We start from the raw sequence: 24,581 nt of genomic DNA, 5'->3' as shown, positions 1-24,581 counted from the left end.
CCTCAGTGCAGTCATTCCAGCCACCATTCAACTTTCCCTTTTCTCGGGAAAATGGCCCATTTTCTCATCCCAGCAGGGGGTCAAAAATCTGGCCTGTCCTTTCCGTTAAAGGCAAACTGGGGGACTGTGCATACCTTAAGAACATTTGGCAAGACTCCAGCAATATTGAGGCTCAGTTGACAACACAGTATCTGGGTGACACATTGGCTCAGTGGTTAGCACTGCTGCCTCACAGTGCTAGAGACCTGGGATCGATTCCACCCTTGGGTAACTGTCTGTGTGGAGTTTGCACATTCTCCCCGTGTCTGTGTGGGTTTCCTCTGGGTGCTCCAGTTTCCTCTCACAATCCAAAGACGTGCAGATTAGGTGGATTGGCCATGCTAAAGCATCCAGGGCAGACTAGATGGGTTAGCCATGGGAAATGCAGGGGGGGGTGGGACGCAACTCGGAAGGCTGGTGTGGACTTGATGGGCCGAATGGTCTGCTTCCACACTGTAGGGATTCTACGATACTGCCCCAGTGCTGGGTAAGCACCTGCCTGTTATGTCATCGGAAGGCTGGTGTGGACTTGATGGGCCGAATGGTCTGCTTCCACACTGTAGGGATTCTACAATACTGCCCCAGTGCTGGGTGAGCACCTGCCTGTTATGTCATGGACACTGTGAAAGGGCCAGCAACGATCAAATGGGCCGAGGGGCCTGTTTTCTCAGCCACGCCGGTGTCTCACTTACCCGCTCGTTCCGGAAGGTGATGTTGACGGGCTCAGCGAGGGCCTGCCTGTCCTTTTGGGAGGAGGTGACAGTCAGAACGTGAGAATTCAGGCACAGGCCACCATCACTGTCCAAGGAGCCGTTCAGCACCGACTCCATCTCCGAGAAGGCGATGAGCGCCACGCTGGCGAAACCTGCCAAGGTGGAGTGAACAGTCAACATTCCAGCCTCACGGTTACCATAGCAACAACACCCGGGACTCCGCGACCCTTATTGTGGGTGAGCCTTTCCCAGGTCTAGGAAGGGTTTAGAGGGATATGGGCCATGTGCTGGCAAAACAAACTCGATTAGGTTAGGATATCTGGGTCAGCATGGACGAGTTGGACCGAAGGGTCTGTTTCTGTGCTGTCATCGCTAAGACTCTGTGACTATTACACAGAATGAGAGAAAGTATCAGATTGAAGAAATGTAGTGGCTGACCATTCACCTTTCTGAGGTAGAGGAGCCAGCATGTAGGAGGATGTGAGGCCTGGGACAGATCAGCCATGTTGTTATTGAAGAGCGGAGCAGGCCCGAGAGGCCTCCCCCTGCCCCTATTTCCTGTTCCAATGTTTTATGGTCTCATGACACCTCAGTCAGGGCAGAGCTGAGAAAATGGCCCAGTCCCTAACTCTGACCAGTCCAAACTCACAACACCAAAGGGTCTCCAGCTGGTGAGCCCTGTGATAAATGAGAAACCTCATGGATGTTTCTGGCCATGTTTAGCCCACTCTGAACAGCGTGGAGTCTGCTTGATCAGGCGACTGGCGCCATTCAGAGACTGCTGGGGACTGATGAGCTGCTGCTTTACCCTTCATGACTATGGTGACTACACCTCAATACTGCAACACTGGCAAGTCTTTGTCGATAACAGGATTCCACGGCCCTGTTTCAGGGAATAGGAAAGGAGTTATAAAGTCATACAGCATGGAAACAAACCCTTCAGTCCAACCAATCCAGGCCAACCACATTCCTAAACTAAACGAGCCCCACTTTCCTATTTTTGGCCCATATCCCTCCAAACCTTTCTCCTCTCACCTTAAAAATATGTCCCTAGTTTTTTTCTTTTGCAACACCACCAATAATTGTGCAAGTCTTCCATCGAACATAGAACATAGAACATAGACCATAGAACAGCACAGAACAGGCCCTTCGGCCCTCGATGTTGTGCCGGCCTTTTATCCTACCCTAAGATCAGACTAACCTACATACACTTCATTGTACGATCATCCATGTGCCTATCCAAGAGTTGCTTAAATGTCCCTGGCTTTCCTACCACTGCCAGCAGTGCAGTGCACACACCCGCCACTCTCTGTGTAAAGAACCTACCTCTGACATCTCCCCCAAACCTTCCTCTAACCACCTTAAAATTATGCCTACTCATGATAGACATTTCCGTCCTGGGAAAATGTCTCTGGCTTTCTGCTCGATCTATGCCTCTCATCATCTTGTACACCTCGATCAAGTCACCTCTCACCCTTCTTCTCTCCAATGAGAAAAGCCCGAGCTTCTTCATAAAATGTGCCCTCCAGTCCAGGCAGCATCCTGGTAAATCTCCTCTGCACCCTTTCTAAAGCTTCCACATCCTTCCTATCATGAGGTGACCTGAACTGAACACAATATTCCAAGTGTGGTCTAACCGGGGCTTTATAGACCTGCAGCATAACATCCTGGCTTTTCTACTCAATCCCCATGCTAATGAAAGCCACATCATCTTACGCCTTCTTAACAATCCTATCAACTTGGATGGCAACTTTGAGGGATTAAGGACATGGACCCCAAGATCCCTCTGTTTCTCCACACTGCCAAGAATCCTGCCTTTAACCCTGCAATCTGCATTCAAATTCAACCTTCCAAAATGAATCATGTCACACTTTTCCAGGTTAAACTCCATCTGCAACTTCTCAGCCCAGCTCTGCATCCTGTCAATGTCCCGCTGCAACTTATAACAGCCCTCCACACTATCCACAACTCCACCAACTTATTAATCCTCCCGTCCATTTCCTCATCCAATGCATTTATAAAAATCACAAAGTCCCAGAACAGAACCCTGTGGAACACCACTGGTCATTGAGCTCCAGGCTGAATACTTTCCATCCAGTCCCACCCTCTGTTTGTTTTTCCAAAAAGCAATACCATACCTTTATCCAAATTAAACCCCATCTCAGCCCATTGACCCAATTGGTCAAGAGCTCTTTGTAATCTTAGATAAGCTTCTTCACTGTCACCTTCTCAAAATGTTTTTCTCTCACTTATTCTCCATATTGCTGCCTGCTCTGTGTCTGTCTGCCTCTCCTTTGAAGCTTCTTTCTATCAGTCTCTCATCGTTGTCAATTACAGTAACACTCTTGTCTCGAGAGTCATAATGTTGTGGGATTAAGCCCCACACCAGAGACTGGATCATGGATTAAAGCTTGCTCCACTGTCCTGGTCAACATTGTCCCCTCTGACAACATCACCCACCAGCAGCACTTGACAGGAATCCTCACCATCTCGTGCAAGTTGGTGACTGGGTGATATGTGGACTCTTGTAGAGGGGTTGCCATGGACTGTACATTGGTGAGATGATGACTGTTATGGTATTAGACAGTTATTGAGGGACCAAATGAGGGATTTACCAGAATCCTCGCTGTCAGTAACCGCCCGCCAGTGAATGTCCATCTGGTTCCCCTTCGCCGACAGCGATGCAGTTTCCTTCTCTGTAAAGTTACGTCCTCGTAGCACCTCCATTTCAACCTCTAAGGAAAGGAACATGAAGGCTGGTAAATGTTTACAGCAGCACAGCACGGAAAAGCTGGATGTATTGGGCACAGCTCGGAGCTCCCGACATCTAAAAGACTATCCCTTTAGCTGACTGAGAGTTTGACCAATTTTCACTATCCCAGAAACAGAGGCATTAGGAAAAGGATTAGGCCATTCAGCCCCTCGAACGTGCTCCATTATCCAACAAGACCATGGCCACTCCTTTGCCATATCCCTGCACTATCCCAATAACTGTGCCAGACCTGAGGAAAATCAGAAGACAGGAGACATTCAGCCCTTTGAAATTGTACTAGTCATTCAATTCAATGATGGCTGATCAGGTTTTGAACTCTATGAATGTCTCTGGGGTCTGCGAGTTTTAAAAAAAGATGTTAAATTGAAGCCATCCTGAGCAGATGGAAGTTATCCCATGGTACGATTTTGAAGAAGACTCATCCCTTTTTGTCCTGGAAATGGTGAACTCTCAACCACAAATGGCAGCGGATGTTGGATCAGTTGTTAATCTTAAACCTGAGATCCATAAACCTTTGTTAAGCAAAGGTATTAAGGGATATGGGCCAATGGCAGGCATATGGGGCTCAGCCACAGATCAGGCATGAGGACAGTACAGTGGGTGGGTGGCTCAATGGTTCACACTACTTCCTCACAGCACCAGGGTTCTGGGTGCGCTGCTTTTCTCCCATAGTCCAAAGGTGTGCAGGTTAGGTGGATTGGCCATGCTTAAATTGCTCGAATTATCCAGGGATGTGCAGGCAGTGAGGGCTGGAGATCCGAGTCAAAAAGTGTGGCGCTGGAAAAACACAGCCGGTCAGGAGAGTCGACGTTTCAAACATAAGCTCTTCATCAGCATTAGCTATGGTTTAAAGTGTGGGGATTGGGTGGGATGTTCATTGAAGGGCCAGTGCAGACTCAAAGGGCCGATTGGCCTCTATATGCATTGTAGGGATTCTGTGATCTCGTTGAAGGGCAGGTCAGGCTTGAGGAGCTGAATGGTCTACTCCTGTTCCTAAGATGGAGGCCCAATACGCTCATCTTTAATTTATTTCTTTCCACTTGGTGTCACCCTCTGGGTTTCTTACCGATATTTCCAAACGCCATGCTCTTCTTTTCCTGATCACTGAGTGTGTACGCCAAGGCGATCACTGAGCTTTCAATGGTCTGTAAGGATACCTCCAGTGCTCTCTGTCGATCCTGCCCTCCCAGAGTTTCCAAACGAGACCGGTTTCTGAGAAGCTCCTCTGTCAGCGAGGTGAGGTTCTGCAGGATTGAAACAGTCCCATCAACGCGGCTACAATTCAATCACTTCAGGTAACAGGCTGCGTTGCAACTCTGCACTGAAATGGATTTGCATTAAAAACAGAATTATGATGCGAAAGGGAGGGTGGATTTCTGTCTGGGCGACGGCAGAGCCGTTGAAAATGTCAAGTAAAACGATGGAAACGATAAGAGGTCAGATCAAGAGGAACAGCAAGTTGGTCAGAGTAAGTGCTGGACAGCGATGAGTTGGATTAGAAAGAGGTTGAGATTTCTGATGGCTGTGAACATTGAGAGGAGTAGCCTATTCAACTGCCTGAACCATTCAGTCCCAACTGGTCTGCATTTCAACTCTGTTCCTCAGCTTTGCTCCACACCCATCTGTATGTCATGAAGTCATACAGAGCAGATAAGGCCCTTCGCCCATCGAGTCTGTACCGTCCTAGCTCCCACTAACTGCGCACCAGTTGCCCCATACCCTTGAATGTTATGATATTTGAGGTGCTCATCCCAATATGTTTTTAAAGGTTTCTGGCCTCCACTACCTTCCCAGGCTATGCACTCCAGATCCCCAACACCTGATGTGTGAGGTAGTTTCTTTTTCCCCAAATCCCCTCTGAATCCCTTGCCCCTTACCCGGAAACAATACCTCCTCATGATTGACCCCTCAAATGAGGGGAACAGCTGCTCCCTACTCACCCAGTCCATACTCCTCATATATACCTCAATCATGTCCCCCCCCTTCTCTGTTCCAGAGGAAACAGTCCAAGCCTATCTCGTCTCTCCTCATTGCTCAACTTCTCCACCCCAGGCAACATCCTGATGAACCTCCTCTGTATCCCCTCCAGTGCTATCACATCCTTCCTGTAGTGAGGCGACCAGAACTGCACACAATTCTCCAGGTGTGGCCTAACCAACGCTCTGTACAACTCCAACATTACCTTCTTGCATTTATACTGTACACTACGAGTGATGAAGGCAGTTATCCCATATGCCTCCTGAATTAGGCTTTTGCCCGAAACGTTGATTTTCCTGCTCCTCAGATGCTGCCTGAACTGCTGTGCTTTTCCAGCACCACTCTAATCTAGAATCTGGTTTCCAGCATCTGCAGTCATTGGTTTTACCCTGCCTCCTGAATTATCCTATCCACATGCTCTGCTGACTTCAGAGATCTGTAAATAATTACCCCAAGATCTCTCTGTTCCTCTAAGCGACCCAGTGTTCTGCCATACATTCACTTTCAGTTGTTCCCTTGTACTTTGGTTAAAGGAATTTCGGATTTTTAAAGGTTTCTTATATCACAGAGATCTTCAGCAGGAGAAAGACTCTTTGGCCCATGCTATCTATTTTAATGCCATTTCCAAGCACTTAACCCATCGCCTTGTGTGCCTTGCTATTGGAAGAGCACTTCTAAAGATTTCTTGAATGTGATGGGGGTTTCTGCCTCTCTCACGCTTACAGGCAGAGAATTCCAGATTCCCACCACCCTCTGGGTGATAATGTTTCTCCTCAGTAAAGATGGTAATGGCTATTTTATTAAGAAAAATTTCTTTCTAATTTCCACGTAATTTGGCGAGAGAGACTTGGACAATGTCCAGGTTTGGGCTGACAGTTAGCAAGTAGCATTGGTCTCACACTAGTGCCAGACAAATACCATCTTTAACAAGCGATGTCATTGTCTCCCTTTGACATTTAATGGTGTTATCATCATTGAATCTCCCACTATCAACATCCTGGGGGTTATTATTGACCAGAAATTGAACTGGATTGGTCATATCAATACTGCAGCTACAAGAGCAGGTCAGAGACTAGGGACACTGCAGCAAGTAACTCACCCCCTGACACTACATGGCACCACATCCACAAGCATCCACTCCCTCCACCACTGACGCTCAGTAGCAGCAGTGTGTACTATCTACAAGATACACGGCAGAAATTCACCGAGGCTCCCTACACAGCACCTTCCAAACCTAAGACCATTTCCATCTAGAAGGACAAGGGCAGCAGATACATGGGGAACACCACCCACTGCAAGTTCCTTTCCAAGCCACTCCACTATCCTGACTTGGAAATATATCACCATTCCTTCACTGTCGTTGGGTCAAAATCCTGGAATTCCCTTCCTAAGTGTATTGTGGGTCAACCCACAGCAGATGGACTGCAGGGGCTCAAGAAGGCAGCTCACCACTATCTTCTCAAGGGGGCAACTAGGGATGAGCAATAAATAACAGTCCAGGCAGAGATGCCCACATCCCATGAACAAATGAAAGAAATGATTTGATGGACTGACCTCATTCTGAGAAGTACTAACACACAGGGAGAAAGTGGATTTTAATTCAAGAGGGATGGAGACAGAATTAATAATTATGAAAGGATTTGATAGTACCTGCCGAGGGAACATGTGTTGATTTGTGGGTAAGATTATAATCAGAGATGGTCACTAATAAATCCAATCGTGAATTCGGGAGAAATCACTTGCTTAAAAGACGGAATTTGCATGTGAGAGGACAAAGTGTAGATGCATCGAAACACATAGATAAGCACATCAGCATTAAAGATAAAGAAACATATATGAATGGACAATTGAATCATAGAGTCACAGAGTTGTACAGTATGAAAGAGACTTTTCAGTCCAATTTGGCCATGCTGACTAGATATCCCAATTTAATCTAGTCCCATTTACCAGTACCCGGCCCATATCCCTCCAAACCCTTCCTATTCATATACCCATCCACATGCCTTTTAAATGCTGTAATTGTACCAGCCTCCACCACTTCCTCTGGCAGCTCATTCCATACACGTACCACCCTCTGTGAGAAAAAGTTGCCCCTTAGGTCCCTTTTATATCTTTCCCCCTCTCACGTTAAGCCTGTGCCCTCTAGTTCTGGACTCTTCTACCCTGGGGAAAAGACCTTGTCTATTCACCCAATCCGTGCCCCTCATGATTTTATAGACCTCTATAAGGTCACCCCTCAGCCTCTGATGCTCCAGGGGAAAACAGCCCCAGCCTGTTCAGCCTCTCCCTGTAGCTCAAATCCTCCAACTCTGGAAACATCCTTGTAAATCTTTTCTGAACCCTTTCAAGTTTCACACCATTCCCCCTGTAGGAAGGAGACCAGAATTGAATGCAGTATCCCAAAAGTGGCCTAACCAATGTCCTGTACAGTGGCAACATGACCTCCCAACTCAATGCACTGACTAATAAAGACACCCTCTTCATGTCCTTTTAAAAGTTTTGGTAAATCAAAAGTGAGACCCTAAATCAGAGTTCCGCGGAGATACAATTTCCGATATTACATCCTACATTTGTTTAACTTCCCTTTCCCAATGCTCACCTTCAGGTTCTCCTCAAAATCAAAGTCCTCTTGACTATGCAGCTTTTCACATACATTATAGTCACGGAAGAAGCTGATGAGTGAGCAGGCTGGATCATCATGCTCAGGAGCTGAACTGTTACCCTGGGAAAAAGAGAGAGAGAGAGAGAGAGAGACAGTCAAGTAAGTTCATGTTATTGTACTGGAGAATTCCAGGGTATAAATTGCACGCGCACTACCAAATCTGTTCCAGTCATTGCTGTAACCCGCAGTTCAATATTCTTCCCATGGGTCCGCCTCCATCCTGAATCTTTGCTTGAAGCTGGTTTATTGAGTGAGTGGATTTGCTGTGCTGCTGCGTATCACAGGGATTACATTTCTCACTGAGTACATTCATAGAATCATACAACATGGAAACAGACCCTTTGGTCCAACCAATCCATGCTGACCATAATCCCAAACTAAACTAGTCCCACCTGACTGCTCCCAGCCCATATCCCTCCAAACCTTTCATATTCATGAACTTCTCCAAATGGTTGTTAAATGTTGTAACTGTCCCCACATCCACCACTTCCTCCAGTAATTCATTCCACACACTCTCTATCAAAAAATCACCCCTCATGGCCTTTAAAATCTTTCTTCACTGACCATAAAAACATGCCCCTAAGCCTTGAAAGCCCCCACCCTTGGGAAAAGACACCTGCCATTTACCTTATCTACACCCCTCATGATTTTATAAACTTCCGTAAGGTCACCCCTCACGATCCTACATTCCATGTGAAAAAACGTCCCAGTCTATTCAGCCTGAGAAGTGGCAGATGGAGTTTAATTCTGGTAAATGCGAGGTGCTGCATTTTGAGAAAGCAAATCTTAGCAGGATTTATACACTTAATGGTGAGGTCCTGGGGAGTGTTGCTGAACAAAGAGACCTTGGAGTGCAGGTCCATAGCTCCTTGAAAGTGGAGTCGCAGGTAGATAGGATAGTGAAGAAGGTGTTTGGTATGCTTTCCTTTATTGGTCAGAGTATTGAGTACAGGAGTTGGGAAGTCATGTTGCAGCTGTACAGGACATTGGTTAGGCAACTGTTGGAATATTGTGAGCAATTCTGGTTTCCTTCCTATCGGAAAGACGTTGTGAAACTTGAAAGGGTTCAGAAAAGATTTACAAGGATGTTGCCAGAGTTGGAGGGTTTGAGCTGTCGGGACAGGCTGAACAGGCTGGGGCTGTTTTCCCTGAAGCATCGGAGGTAGAGGGGTGACCTTATAGAAGTTTGTAAAATCATGAGGGGCATAGTAGGGTGAATAGACAAAGTCTTTTCCTTGCAGTAGGAGAGTCCATAACTAGAGGTCAATGGTTTAGGGTGTGAGGAGAAAGATTTTAAAGGGACCAAAGGGGGAGAATTTTCACACAGAGGATGGTGTGTGTATGGAATGAGCTCCCAGAGGAAGTGGTGGAGGCTGGTACAATTACAGCATTTAAAAGGCATCTGGATGGGTATAGGAATAGGAAGGGTTTAGAAGGATATGGGCCAGGTGTTAGCAAATGGAACTAGATTAATTCAGGATATCTAGTCAGCACGGACGAGATGGACCGAAGGGTCTGTGTCTGTGCTGTACATCTGAATGACTCTATGACTCTTAACTCAAACCCTCCATTTTTGACAACATCCTGGTCAATCTCTTCTGAACCCTCTCCAGTTGAATAAGTAGGTGGAAGAAAAGTGAGAAAATAACTTGTGTAAGATTCTGTTTGACTGGTCTTTGGTCAAATTAATTAATTGATAAATAGGAATCACCTGATGAAGGAGCAGTGCTCCGAAAGCTTGTGATTTCAAATATACCTGTTGGACTAGAACATGTGACTTCTGACTTTGTCTAACACTGGCATCCCCACATCATGAGTAAATAGGCTTGTGTCTGGGTATAACAGGAAGCAGGTTTGTCATATATCCAAAACGAAGTCCACATGTTAATTCGACATCCTGTCCCTGTGTTTCTGGTCATGCTTTGTTGACATTAATATCTCTCTCTGAGCTGAAAATGTGTTGCTGGAAAAGCGCAGCAGGTCAGGCAGCATCCAGGGAACAGGAGAATCGACGTTTCGGGCATAAGCCCTTCTTCAGGAAGGGCTTATGCCCGTACCGACCAGTATCCTTCCACTGACACGCATACCTTGACACGGTCCTGTCCCCCTTAGTCCAAGAACTCCCCACCTACGTTCGGGACACCACCCATGCCCTCCACCTGCTCCATGATTTTCGTTTCCCCGGTCCCCAACGCCTTATTTTCACCATGGACATCCAGTCCCTGTACACCTCCATCCCCCATCACGAAGGACTCAAAGCCCTCCGCTTCTTCCTTTCCCGCCGTACCGACCAGTACCCTTCCACTGACACCCTCTCTTCCTCCCATTAATATCTCTCTCACCTTCCAGTGAGAAATGATACCAGGGTAGCACTGGAAAAGCAATATTTATTGCCCAGAGACTGCGAGTGGATTGGACTGTGGGTGTAGACTGGGGAGTATGGCACGATACCATCTGCCCATTAATCAGTTGGACTTTAATGAACAACTGAAAGAGATGACTATATAAACCTGCCGCGTGGCTTTCACTTCCTAGAAATACCACCTCTGACTTGCTACCCTTTCCCATTAGGCTAACAAAATTTAAATAAGATGAGCTCTTGAATGTTGAAAACTGGAATTTAAAGGTCAGTTCGACACAGTCCAGAATTTTATTTCTCCTTACACACCACTAAATAGAAATTGCTGGAAAAGCTCAGCAGGTCTGGCAGCATCTGTGGGGAGAAATCAGAGTTAACGTTTCAGGTCCAGTGACTCTTCGTCAGAATGTTACCTCTGATTTCTCTCCAACGATGTTGCCAGACCTGCTGAGCTTTTCCAGCAATTTCTGTTTTTGTTTCTGATTTACAGCATCCACAGCTCTTTTGATTTTTACAACTCTAACGCTGCCATGACTGTCTGTGTGACATCTGCATGTTCTCCCTGTGTCTGTGTGAGTTTCCTCCCACAGTCCAAAAATGTACAGGTTAGGTGGATTGGCCATAATGTCTGTGGATGTGCAGGCTAAATGGGTTTAGCCATTAGCTGATTCCTAAATGTATGCTATACACACACATACACACAGACACACACACACACATACAGACACACACAGACAAACACATATGTGTATACACACACACACACAAACATATACCTACACACACACATACATACCCACACACACACACACATACATACATACCCACACACACACACAAACACACACAAAATTAACCCTTCATTAAAGTATAACCATCATCTGTTCCCTAGCTATATTTGCTCTCCGATCACCCAACCAGACTGCAGTAGATGATAACAAAGATTGCAGTGGTAACTCTGCTACTCTCTCATCCTTTTCCCTTGTGCATTTCAATGTTATTCACACTGGTGGCATGACCCTTCATCTGCCTGGGCTCCAAAGGTCTGGAATTCCCTTCAGAAACTGCTCTACCTCTCTCTGCTTCTTGAAGACAGTCCTTAACACCCACCCTATTTCCTGTCTCCTTATGTATCTCAGCGTTTGATAACAATGATGTGAAGCACCATGTGGTGTTGCACTATGTGAAGGCACTACACAAATGCACTTGGGAGGTGGCGGTCTCATGGCATTATCACTGGACTGGTCATTGAGTGACTGAGGTAACATTCTGTGAAACTGGGTTTGAATCCTGTCATGGCAGATGGTGGGAAATTGAATTGAATAAAATAATCGGGATTTAAGCATCGAACAAATGACCACATAAGTGATGGTTGTGGAAAAAGCCCATCTGGTTCATTAGTGACCTTTCGGAAGGAACTCTGCCATCGTCACCTGGTCCAGACTACACGTGACTCCAGACCCACAGCAATGTAACATCCATGTCCCATGAAACAGTAAATTATTCCGATTTCTTTGTCTGTGATTTCCTCAGGAACCACACGAAGCCTGGATGCTAATAATCACTGAACATAATGAAACAAATGTAGGCCATTCAGCCCCTCAAATCTGCACTGTTAATCTTTAAGGTCTGCCCCAAGCCTCAGTTGCTCTTTTAAGCCAGATCCTCACAGCCCTCAACTCATCCAACCCATGGTGGCTCAGTGATTAGGACTGCTACCTCACAGCGCCAGAGGCTGCGGTTCGATTCCACCCTTGGGCAACTGTCTGTGCGGAGTTTGCATGCTCCTCGCGTGTGTGTGTGTGTTTCTTCCCATAGCACATCTTGGTAGGGGCCTGGGTCTGGGTGTGATGCTCGTTGGATGGTCGATGTGCAGAACAGCCTCTCTCAGAGGTCTATGATTTCAAAGAGACCTACCTCCTCCTTAAATGCTTCTCGTCTCCACTACTCTCTGGGGTGTACAAAGTTAAAAATCACATAATACCAGGTTATAGTCCAACAGGTTTAATTGGAAGTACACTAGCTTTCGGAGCGACGCTCCTTCATCAGGTGATAGTGGAGGGCTCGATCGTAACACAGAATTTATAGCAAAAATTTACAGTGTGATGTAACTGAAATTATACATTGAAAAATTGATTGTCTGTTAAGCCTTTCATCTGTTAGGATATATTGATAGTTTCACTTCTTTCATGTTTAAATCACAAAACCTTCTTTTAAAAGTTGCATTCTCGGGTTAGCTGTTAACAATGGCGATAGCTAGACAATATTCAACATATTGTCTAGCTATTTCTGTAAACTGGGAATGAGAAGCTGTTTCTGAGGACAAAGTGGGTCATGTTTGTCAATCCACAGTCACAGAATCAGGGAATTCTTCAGGCACAGAAAGAGGCTGTTCAACCCATTGTGCCAACATCGGTTCCATTACCCTCCTTCGACTAACCCTTCCACTGACACCCTCCTTCGACTACTGAACTCATCTCTGCATACCTCGACACCCTCCTGTCCCCCTTAGTCCAAGAACTCACCACCTACGTTCGGGACACCACCCACGCCCTCCACCTCCTCCATGATTTTCGCTTCCTCGGTCCCCAATGCCTTATTTTCACCATGGACATCCAGTCCCTGTACACCTCCATCCCCCATCACGAAAGACTCAAAGCCCTCCGCTTCTTCCTTTCCCGCCGTACCGACCAATACCCTTCCACTGACACCCTCCTTCGACTAAGACCGCAATTTCCCCCCAGATGTGGTTGACGATGCTCTCCACCGCATCTCCTCCACTTCCCGCACCTCCGCCCTTGAGCCCCGCCCCTCCAATTATCACCAGGATGAACCCCACTGGTCCTCACCAACACCTAATCAACCTCCATATACATCATGTCATCCATCGTCATTTCGCCACCTCCAAACGGACCCCACCACCAGGGATATATTTCCCTCCCCTCCCCTATCAGCATTCCAAAAAGACCACTCCCTCCGCGACTCCCTCGTCGCCACACCCACCACCAATGTTTCAGAGAGCACCTCTGGGACACCCGGACCAACCAACCCAACCACCCGTAGCCCAACACTTTAACTCCCCCTCCCACTCCACCAAGGACATGCAGGTCCTTGGACTCCTCCATCATCAGACCATAGCAACACGTCGGGGTGGAAGGTGTTGGTAAAGTGTTCAACCTCCTCGTGGGAGCACCCCTCCACCTATCGCATTTCCAACGCCCCTCCCCCAAGTCCCTCCTCCCTACCTTTTATCTTAGCCTGCTTTGCACACTTTCCTCATTCCTGAAGAAGGGCTCATGCCCGAAACGTCGATTCTCCTGCTCCTTGGATGCTGCCTGACCTGCTGTGCTTTTCCAACAACACATTTTCAGCTCCATTAACGAGCCCCAATCTTTGCCTTAAATTTCTTTTTGTTTTAAAAGAAAAGCCACACGACCTCGGAACCCCTGGCCTCGGAACTCCAGGCCTCAGACCTCCAGGCCTCGGAACTCCCGACCTCGGAATTCCCGATGTCGGAATTCCTGGCCTCAGCACAGACCCAACAAGGCGTCCTCTCAGACTGGCGTGGCAGTCTTTCAGCTTGGCCTGGCAATCTCCCAACAATCCCCCTCCCCCAGTGTGGTGGTCTTTCAGCTGTAGATGGCAGCCCCTTGGCCTGGTATGGTCTCAGTGTGGACGTCCGGTCTCGAGGTGATTCTAGGGCGATCTCCCAACATCGTGAACCCTGAGATGAAGGCTGGTGCAGTTGGGAGGCAAGGCTCGGAGTAGCCTGGAGTCAAGGCCCAGTGCGGTCTGGAGGCTAGGCCCAATGTGGCCTGGTTTCAAGCAATGGTATGTTCTGGAGGCTAGGCCCAGTGAGGTCTAGAGGCTAGGCCCGGTGTGGTCTGGTGGCTAGTCCTCGTGAGGACTGGAGGCTAGGCCCAATGTAGTTTGGATCTAGGCCCAGTGAGGACTGGAGACTCAGCCCAGTGAGGACTGGAGGCTAGGTCTGGTGCAGTCTGGAGGCTAGGCCCAGTGTGGTTTGGATCTAGGCCCAGTGAGAAGTGGAAGCTAGGCCCATTAAGATCTGGAGGCTAGGTCTGGTGCAGTCTGGAGGCTAGGCCCAGTGTGGTTTGGATCTAGGCCTGTTGTAGTCTGGAGGCTACCATGGACTAGATTGGAAGATCATCATTCTGAATTTTTTTTCTCCATTTTATTGGAACTGTGATTGAAGAATCTGTGCCTAGGGAACCTTTGCATTGAAGATGATGCTATAGGCAACGATTTGTACACATTTCAACTGCACTCAGTCGAGTATGCGACAATAATTCTAATGTGTTTATGTGTTTATTCATCTAAATGTGTTTATTTATCTTTTTGTACATTATTGCAGAAGGACTGTTATTCTGAGCTTTCTATTTCATTAATTTTTCTAATTTATTACTGTGATTTTGTACTTTGAAGGTCTATAATGCCAGACTTGTTATTTCTTTATTTTTCTTGTTTTTCCCTCAGAATTGGGGTGGCACAGTGGCTCTGTGGTTGGCACTGCTGTCTCACAGCGCCAGGGACCCAATTTCAATTCCACCCTCGGGCGACTGTGTGGAGTTTGCACATTCTCGCTGAGTCTGTGTGGGTTTCCTCCCACAATCTAAAAGTGTGCAGATCAGGTGAATTGGTCAAGCCAGATTGCCCATTGTGTTAGTCAGAGGGAAATGGGTCTGGGTGGGTTACTGTTCAGTGGGTTGGTATGGGCTTGTTGGGGCTGAAGGGCCTGTTTCCACACAGTAGGAAATCTAATCTAATTTGTACTCAAGAAGCTGTACCTAAGATGGCAGCTTGTAAACTTTTCACTGCATTCGTGTGGGTACATATGACAATAAAGCTAATTCAATTCAACCTCCTGCACTTTTCCCTCAGACATCAATTAGGCCCACATCCTCAGAATGTTCAGAAAATGCCATGGTGTCAGTGGCGTCTTACCTGCATCCACTCTGTCTCCATGGTTGTGGGTGAACATTTGGCAACTTCATCGGAAGGACAGTCAAATTCTTGGGAGACAAACAGAAGGGTGAACTTCAGTCGAATGTAATCATTTGACTCGTTTCCTGTATCCGAAAAATATCAATACATTCCCCTACAGTTCCATAAGCAGGTCGGAAGATGCAGCAGAATGTGCTGGATTCATTCTAAAGGGACAAACTCTTATTGAGATTCTGGATGTAGGTTTGCTCGCTGAGCTGGAAGGTTCGGTTTCAGACGTTTCGTCATCATGCTAGGTAACATCATCAGTGAGCCTCTGAATGAAGCTTCATCCTTCCAAACCTCCCAGCTCAGTGAGCACGCCTACATCCAGAACCTCAACCTGAGCTACAATTCTTCTCAAAACCCGATCTTGTTGAGATATTGAAGAGGTACGAGTATCGACAGGGACACACTCCCCTTCAGATCTACCTTGCCTGACCTGGCCTGAAGTCGACTGCCGCCATTCAATGTCAAATTTTGTCTCTATGTCAGGGCACCTTGGGATATTGTGCTGTCTTAAAGGTTTTATTGGAATGCAAGTTGTTCTCTGTAATGTCCTCTTGTTTTACAGCCCGATAGATACATACACTCCTGCAGATATGAATTCTTGAATATCCCAAATTTTAAATCTATCCAATATTTTTAAGAATTTATTATCTCACCATTGGCTGCCCGAATTGCCCCTTGAGAAGGTGGTAGTGAGCTGCCTTCTTGAACCGCTGCAGTCCATTTTGTGGAGTTAGACCCACAGTGCCCTTAGGGAGGGAATTCCAGGATTTTGACCCAGTGACACTGAAGGAACAGTGATATATTTTCAAATAAGGATGGCGAGTGGCTTGGAAGGGAACTTGCAGGGGATGGTGTTCCCATGTATCTGCTGCCCTTGTCCTTCTCGATGGAAGTGATCGTGGGTTTGGAAGGTGCTGTCTGAGGATCTTTGGTGAATTTCTGAAGTGCATCTTGTAGATGGTACAAGCATCAGTGGTGGTTTAGTGACTTTGCTTTCAACTGCCTGGGTCCTAAAGTCAGGAATTCCTTCCTTACAACATCCCACCTGTCCCGCCTTGCGTTTCTCCTTTCAAACTCTGCTGAGAACCATCCTCTTCATCAAGTTGGCTAATGTTTTTAAAGTTGAAAATGTGTTGCTGGAAAAGCGCAGCAGGTCAGGCACCATCCAAGGAGCAGGGGAATCGACGTTTCGGGCATGAGCCCTTCTTCAGGAATTCTTCAGATTCCTGAAGAAGGGCTCATGCCCGAAACGTCGATTCTCCTGCTCCTTGGATGCTGCCTGACCTGCTGCGCTTTTCCAGCAACACATTTTCAGCTCTGATCTCCAGCATCTGCAGTCCTCACTTTCTCCTTAATGTTTTTAAAGTGGCATGTTTTGCTTTGTAACATTAAAAGTGTTCCATAAATGAATACTAGATTAGATTAGATTAGATTACATTACAGTGTGGAAACAGGCCTTTCGTCCCAACAAGTCCACACCGACCCGCCGAAGCGAAACCCACCCATTCCCCTACATTTACCCCTTACCTAACACTACGGGCAATTTAGCATGGCCAATTCACCTGGCCCTGCACATCTTTGGACTGTGGGAGGAAACCGGAGCACCCGGAGGAAACCCACGCAGACACGGGGTGAAAGTGCAAACTCCACACAGTCAGTCGCCTGAGGCGGGAATTGAACCCGGGTCTCTGGCGCTGTGAGACAGCAGTGCTAACCACTGTGCCACCGTGCCGCCCAGCTGTTGCTGCTGTGCATTCCGTAGAAACAGTGCTTCATGGAGTATTCCGATGATATTCAGCCAGTACTTTTCAAACAGCCACAATATGTGAGCCGCGTGGTGCACAGTATGGACAATTATTGGGCCTCTGAGCAACGTTATGGTCACCTTCTACATATAGCCTCTGCTGTTTTGTATTGTCACCAAGACCTGACACAAAGGATTGTCTGTGTTCAAGGCAAGAGGGTACAGGGGTCTAATAAACATCGAAAATAGAGGCAGGAGGAGGCCATTCGGCCCATTGAGCCTGCTCCACCATTCGTGGCAGATCATCCAACTCAGTCCCTGTTCCCACTTTCTCTCCATACCACTTTGTCCCCTTTAGCTTTAAGAATTACATATAACTCCTTCTTGAAAACACTCAATTTTAGGACCTCCATTGCTTCCTGTGGCATAGAATCCCACGGGTTTCCCGCTCTGTCAGTGGTGACATTTCTCCTCATCTCAAGGTTTCAGGACTCGGGGGCATACTTTTAAGGTGAGAGGAGAAAGATTTTGAAAAAGACACGAGGGCCAACCTTTACCCAGAGAGTGGTTCGTGTGTGGAATGAACTTCCAGAGGAAGTGATGGGTGCGTGTACAGTTACAACGTTTTCAAAGACGTTTGGATAAGGACATGAATAGCCAGTGTTTGGAGGGATATGGGCCAAGCGGAGGCAGGTGGGAATGGTTTAGTTTGGGATTTTAGTCGGCATGGACTGATTGGAGGATTAAAATCTGAGGATGTGAAACAACAGAGGTCCTTTCCAGGTCTGGGAGAGTGTGGCCCTGAGCTGAGACAGGGACGATGAGGATGTAAAACAGCAGAGGTCCTTTCCAGGTCTGGGAGAGCGTGAACCGAAGGGTCTGTTTCCATGCTGTATGGCTCTATTCCAGTCTTGAATGGTTTATTCCATGTGCTTAGACTGTGACCCAATGTCTGGACTCCTTAATAATCTCTATTCTGTCTGGCCCTGTTAGAATTTTACATCAAACTTTCTGTGAGATTCCCCCTCATTCTTCTAAACTCCGGTGAATATAGTGGTAACCAACCCAGTTTCTTTCTCTATGGCAGCCCTGTCACCCCAGGAGCCAATCTATCAAATACTCGTCCCCTCATGTCACTCAACCATTTAAGGAGATCATGGCTGATCACTCCACATTCCTGTCTAACTCGACACTCTTTCTCTCCCCTGCCACTCCTCAATGGATTCTTAAGCATCTATCTTGCCTTAAGAAGATTCAATTAAAAATCACACAACACCAGCTTATAGTGATTTTTAACTACATTTATTTAATATATCATTACTACTCCAATGACATTGTAACCCTTTCGCTGTAAATTCTGTATCGTATGGTCATGTTTCACAACCACCCGATGAAGAAGCAGCTCTCTGAAAGCGAGTGCTTCCAAATAAACCTGTTGGACTATAACCTGGTGTTGTGTGATTTTTAACTCCAGTCTAACACTGGCATCTCCAAATCTTAAAGAGACTCAAACACTCTGATTTCACTGTCTTTCAAGGAAGGGAATTCTAAAGACACACATTCCTCCGAAAGAGAAAACCCCTCATTGCTAATTTTCGATTTTAAATTAATGCTTACATTGGATCTGTCCTAAAGGTGGGGAGGGGACAGGATTTAACTCATAGAGTTATAGAATCATAGAGTCATTCCGCACGGAAACAGACCCTTCGGCCCAACCAATCCATGCCGACTATGTTCCCAAACTAAACCAGTCCCACTTGCCTGCATTTCCCTCCAATCCTTTCCTATTCATGTACTTATCCAAATGTATTTTAAATGTTGGAACTGTACCCGCATCCACCACGTCCTCTGGATTCCATTCCACAGATGAACCACTCTCTGTGTAAAACAAAAAAAGCCCCTTGTCTTTTCTTAAATCTTTCTCCTCTCACCTTAAAAATATGCCCTGCAGTCTTGAAATCCCCCACCCGAGGGGAAAGACGCCTGACATCCACCTTATCAAAACCTCTCATGATTTTATAAAACTCTACAAAGTCACCCCTCAGCCTCCCACAGTCCAGTGAAAGATGTCCCGGCCTATCCAGCCTCTCTTTATAACTCAATCCTTCCACTCTCAGCAAAACACTGGTAAATCTTTTCTGTCCCCGGTTCAGCTTAATAATATCCTTCCTGTAACAGGGGGACCAGAACTGGACTCAGTCCTCCCACTAACATCCTGTACAACCTCAACATGACTCCTTTTCTCTGAGCAGTGAAGGCAAGCTTTCTCAACAACCCTAACGATATGTGAAACAAACTTCAAACATTTGTACACCTGAACCCCCAACTCCTTCTGGGACACGGCTGCACTGGGAATTAAAATTGAGACGGCAGTTTGAGTTGAGCAACCCGTTTCTGCTTTGCTCTGACAGTTCCCTGGAATTTTCGATCGGGTCTGAGGACCACAGCAACTCTGAGACATCGTGCTGAAATTCAAGGTGGCAAGGTGTTGTTAGTGGCGTCTTGCACAGGGGATGCTCCCTGAGGATTCACTCTGCCTGACCTGGCCAGCAAGGCCTGCCTAAGAGTGATCGAGTGTTCAGCACCTTCAAGGGCTCTAAATAAATGCAGGTTGTTGCTGTCACCGGATAAAGCACAGTAAGGAAGACATCATGATTTGTCCAAATTTGGCTCTTTGGGGGTTGTTAAATAGGTGCCCAGTGTGGAGCCTCGGAGCTTGTACTGTGTTATTGTCAGACCATAAGACATAGGAGCAGCAGTAGGCCATTCAGCCCATCGAGTCTGCCCCACCATTCAGTGAGGTCAAGGCTGATCCAGTCAACACTGGTTGAGGGAATGAGCGCATCGCCCAAATTTCCCAGAAGTCAGACCTGCATTCACATAGCACCTATCCTGAGCAGCATTTGCAGCAAGTAGAGCTCTTTCGAAATGGCACGCATCCAACTGGTGCACAGCAGGATCCCACAAGTGATCAGGACCAGATAGTCTGTCCTCTCTGTGCTCTCGATATCGGGGTAAATATTAGTCAGGACAGTGCCATGGCAGGCATTTTAATATGTTAACCACTGGACAGTACAGTGCAGTAAGTCATCACATAATGTTTGCTTAAAGTCATGTCGATCATGACTTTAAGCAAAAGACTTTGAGTAAAATATTGGTTCAACTAGAGAGGGCTTCAGAGGAGAGCAGTGAGACCAGAGAAGATTTGAAAGTCAGACATAAGTAAACCTGGATTGTAAAAGTGCCCGAATTTTCTGAACTGACAGGACGTGCTCTCCTGCGACATGGGAGATCCAGTTTTGGATAAACTCTGGATGTTGAATGGGGAATGCAAGGCCAATGAGAGGCAATCAGTGAGTGAATGCATCAGGGAGAGCAGACAGTCAGCAACTAGAGGGTAGGGTGAGTCCATGTCTCAGAGAGTGAGGGGCGGGGGGGATGTCCACATCTCAGAGGGAGGGGAGTGGTAGAGTCCATATTTCAGAGAATGGGAAGTGGAGAGGGTCCATATCTCGGGACAGAGGGATGTTGGGAGAGTCAATAACCTGGAAGGTAGAGAGTGGTGGAAACCATTACTTGGAGGTAGGGAGTGTCAAATTTCATCTCTCTCAGGTGGAAGGGAGTGGGTAAGTCCATACCTTAGAGGGCAGGTAGTGGTAGTGTCCATTACTTGGAAGGCAGGGAGTGGGATTGTCCATATCTTGAGGTGGGGGGCCAGTGGTAGAGTCTATATCATGGAGGGAATGAGTGGTAGAAGCCATAGCTTGAAGTTTGGGGGTGGGGGTGTGTGTCCATATCTTGGACGGCAGGGAATGGTCGAGTCTGTATCACTGGGAAGTGGGGAGAGTGCATATCACGGAAGGCAGAGAGTGGTAGAATCCGTAAGTTGGAGAGTGGGGTATGGTAGAGTCAAAGCATGGAGGGTGGGTGGTGGGGGGGAGTCCATATCTCAGAGGGCAGTGAGTGATAGAGTCTATACCTCAGAGGATGGGGAGCAGAGAGAAGCCAAAAACTCAAGTCAAAGTGCAGGGAGAGGGTGGATCCAGATATTAGAGAATGGGGAAAGCCATCAACATGTTCACACAGGAAGCAACAATTAAACAAATCTTGCAATGTTTAACGAAATGACAGACCACATTAACAAACTGACGTTAAAGTGAAACGGGCCACTTTAAACAAGGACTTACTGTTCTGTACTGGGGTATGAACCTTGTAGCTAAACAGAAAAGGACAGATGGAAATCATGGAATAAAATGTAAAGCACCTACTGATACATATATCGGTGTCATGCATTCTGTTGCCTCCAGATGATGATATAAAGCCAGGGTCACATGTACAGATATAACTTCCCACTGTGTTCCTACAGCTGGCATGAGAACCACATGGGCTGAAGTTACATTCATTAACATCTGTAACAGAGAATGGAATTTGATCACACTGTACACTGTGAGCAAGTGACCACCATTACCTGCAGTACAGGGTGCACACAATTCTATTTCATCCAAGTCCTTTTGCATCTTTAATAACCCTGGATGTCCACATGGTGAAAGCAAATTCTAAATAGCACCTAAAGTGATAAATGTTTTTATATAATGTTCAGGTTGTTTTCTGTTGTTTTTTTCTAATTTGATGTCATGGCGAAACTGAATGATACTGGCAGAAGAGACGATGAAATAGCGAAAAATCAGATTGAACAAAATATTACAAAAGGTGGTGAATATCTGAAGCTTGGAAGTTGAAACTGTATTTTGTTAAAACTTTGTGAATTAGGCTTTCTTGTTTGTTTGTATCATGTATGGGTCCAGATGATATATTGAACCCCTACAGTGTATAAGCAGGCCATTTGACCCATTGAATCCAAATTGAACCTCTGAAGAGCATCCCACCCAGACCCACACCATCTCTGTTCCCTTGCATTGTTCATAGCTAACTCACTTAGCCTGCACATTATGGGCAATTTACAATGGCCAATTCACCTAACCTGTACACTATGGGCAATATAGCATTCCATTCCAGCTAACCTGTGCATTTTAGTACTGTGGGAAGAAACCAGAGCACCCAGAGGAAGCCCACACAGACACAGAGAGTATATGCAAACTCCATATAAACAGTCACCTGAGGGTGGAATCGAACCCGGATCCCTGACGCTGTGAGGTAGCAGCGCTAACCACTGAGCCATGGTGCCACCCTCTCTCTAAACTTGTGATACATTTCATTTACATTTGATAGAAAGAGCATGCTTTTAAGCTTTGCACAACTTTCTGAAATTCCAGGAGCTAACTTCTTTTTTTTGCATCACAGCCAATCAGTGTCAAACAAACAATCATGGCTTTTCTCTTGTTATATGAAATCTGCCGAACTTACAATTGTCCTGATGAACGCAGCAATGAAAAAGGTTTTATTTTTTATTTATTCATCTGCTGTGGGCATCACTGGCTGTGCCAGCATTTTATATCCATCTCCTCTTACCCTGAGAACATGGTGGTGAGCTGCTTTCTTGAACCGCTGTAGTCCAGAGAGTGTGGTTACACTCACACCTCTACTGGAGAGGGAGTCAAGAATTTTGACCCAGCGACACTGAAGGAATGGCAGATATGTTTCCGAGACAGGATGATGAGTGGCTCAGAGGGGAACGTGCAGGGGGTGGTGTTCCCATGTATCTACTGCCCTTGTCCTTCTAGATGGAAGTGGTCATGGGAGTGGAAGGTGCTTTCTGAGGATCTTTAGTGAATCTCTGCAGAGCATTTTGTAGATGGTCCACACTGCTGCTACTGAGCATTGGTGGTGGATGGAGTGGATGTTTCTAGATGTGGTGCCAACCAAGTTTTGATCAGGTCCAGCAACACGTCTCTTCGGGCGATATCCAAAGTGATTCAAATTTAAAATCGGAGAAATGTCCTAATAATACAGACCTCTCTTCGGGAAGGAAACTGCCAACTGGCCTCCATGTGACTCCAGGCCGATAGCAACATGGCTGACTCTTAACTACCCTCTGGGCAATTAGGGATGGACAATGATTGCTGGCCTAGCCAGTGACACCCTCATCCCGTGAATGCATAAGGAAGAAAAAAGACTTTATAACCAAAATAACTATGGACGCTGGAAATCAGAAACAAGAATAGAAATTGCTGGAAAAGCTCAGCAGGTCTGGCAACATCAGTAGAGAGAAATCAGAGTTAATGTTTCGGGTCTGGTGACCTTCAGGACCCTGAGGTTCACCAGAGTTTTGACCCTAACCGTTAACTCTGATTTCTCTCCACAAGTGCTTTCTAACACTGTGTAATGTTTGAAAGCCAGTTTAAAAACATTCAAAGAAGCATCAGTGTTGATTTCACTCCAGCAAAGAGGGGCTACCAGGCCAGAAATCTGGCATTAAGTCAGCAGGATTCAACGCTCATTCTATTTTCTGTTCAGACGCACAGCAGGAGGGAAGAGGTCCCATCACAACTGGATAAGAATTCGTTCACTCAATATTATCCAAACTCAAGGCTGGTATTGAAGGGCGACTGTTGCACACTCGCAGGAGAGATATATTAAACTGAGGGTCCCTTCGCCCATTCAGAAGGACAGAAAAAAAACCTCACTCTGAAGCACATTCTCAACAATAGTCATCCTGCAATCAACAACCCGAAAAATAATCAAACTGTTCAGGTGGAAACTTGCAGCATGCAAATTATTTACAGTTTCTGACATTAACAACACTCCAAAATATGTTCATTGAGTGTAAAGACTTTGCTATGCCTTATGTCTTCAAAGTAACAGATTCAGGACAGGTCCTTCCTTCTCTTTGAGGGAAACGTGATGCCAAGACCAAAAATCGAGTAACTTAAAGCAGCCCTCACATTGTACCCATTGTAGATGTTGCTTAAAGAGCTTTGCAAATAGTTTGTAAGAATTTTGCATGTTAAGGCTATTTGTCAAAAGGAAATGTGGGACATGTATTTTACCACAAACACGTCATCCATGTCACAGTGGGAAGCTCAATCACCGCTGTGTCAGCCTCTTGAGGCATAGCTTCTTCTCCAAGGTCCTGAGCTCAGTATCTAGTCTGACAACACAGAACAGATAGAGGGAGTGTTGTATAATATCCAAACTGACAGCTCAGTACAGATTGAGGGAGTGTTGTATAATATCCAAACTGAAACCACAGTACAGATAGAGGGAGTGTTGTATAATATCCAAACTGACAGCTCAGTAGAGATTGAGGGAGTGTTGTATAATATCCAAACTGACAGCTCAGTACAGATTGAGGGACTGTTGTATAATATCCAAACTGACAGGTCTGTACAGATTGAGGGAGT

At 46.3% G+C, this 24,581-nt stretch overlaps 1 protein-coding gene across 5 annotated transcripts in view; it reads right to left on the bottom strand.

Annotated features, from left to right (window-relative positions):
* The window catches only part of LOC122552178 (adhesion G protein-coupled receptor E1-like), an 87,322-nt gene that overhangs the window by 21,262 nt on the left and 41,479 nt on the right, over window positions 1-24,581 (bottom strand). For all 5 annotated transcript variants that reach the window (XM_043694744.1, XM_043694746.1, XM_043694745.1 and 2 more), the window contains 6 exons: window positions 21,549-21,689; window positions 15,486-15,553; window positions 8,102-8,224; window positions 4,592-4,769; window positions 3,368-3,487; window positions 732-904 (listed from right to left, as the gene is read on the bottom strand). In XM_043694744.1, the coding sequence (XP_043550679.1) occupies window positions 732-904; window positions 3,368-3,487; window positions 4,592-4,769; window positions 8,102-8,224; window positions 15,486-15,553; window positions 21,549-21,689 (803 nt within the window). The remainder of the gene's footprint in view (window positions 1-731; window positions 905-3,367; window positions 3,488-4,591; window positions 4,770-8,101; window positions 8,225-15,485; window positions 15,554-21,548; window positions 21,690-24,581) is intronic.

This window comes from Chiloscyllium plagiosum, chromosome 8 (genome assembly GCF_004010195.1).
Source record: "Chiloscyllium plagiosum isolate BGI_BamShark_2017 chromosome 8, ASM401019v2, whole genome shotgun sequence".
Lineage (NCBI taxonomy): Eukaryota > Metazoa > Chordata > Chondrichthyes > Orectolobiformes > Hemiscylliidae > Chiloscyllium > Chiloscyllium plagiosum.
Note: the sequence above shows the minus strand (reverse complement) of the source record. Positions and strands in the feature narration are given on the sequence as shown.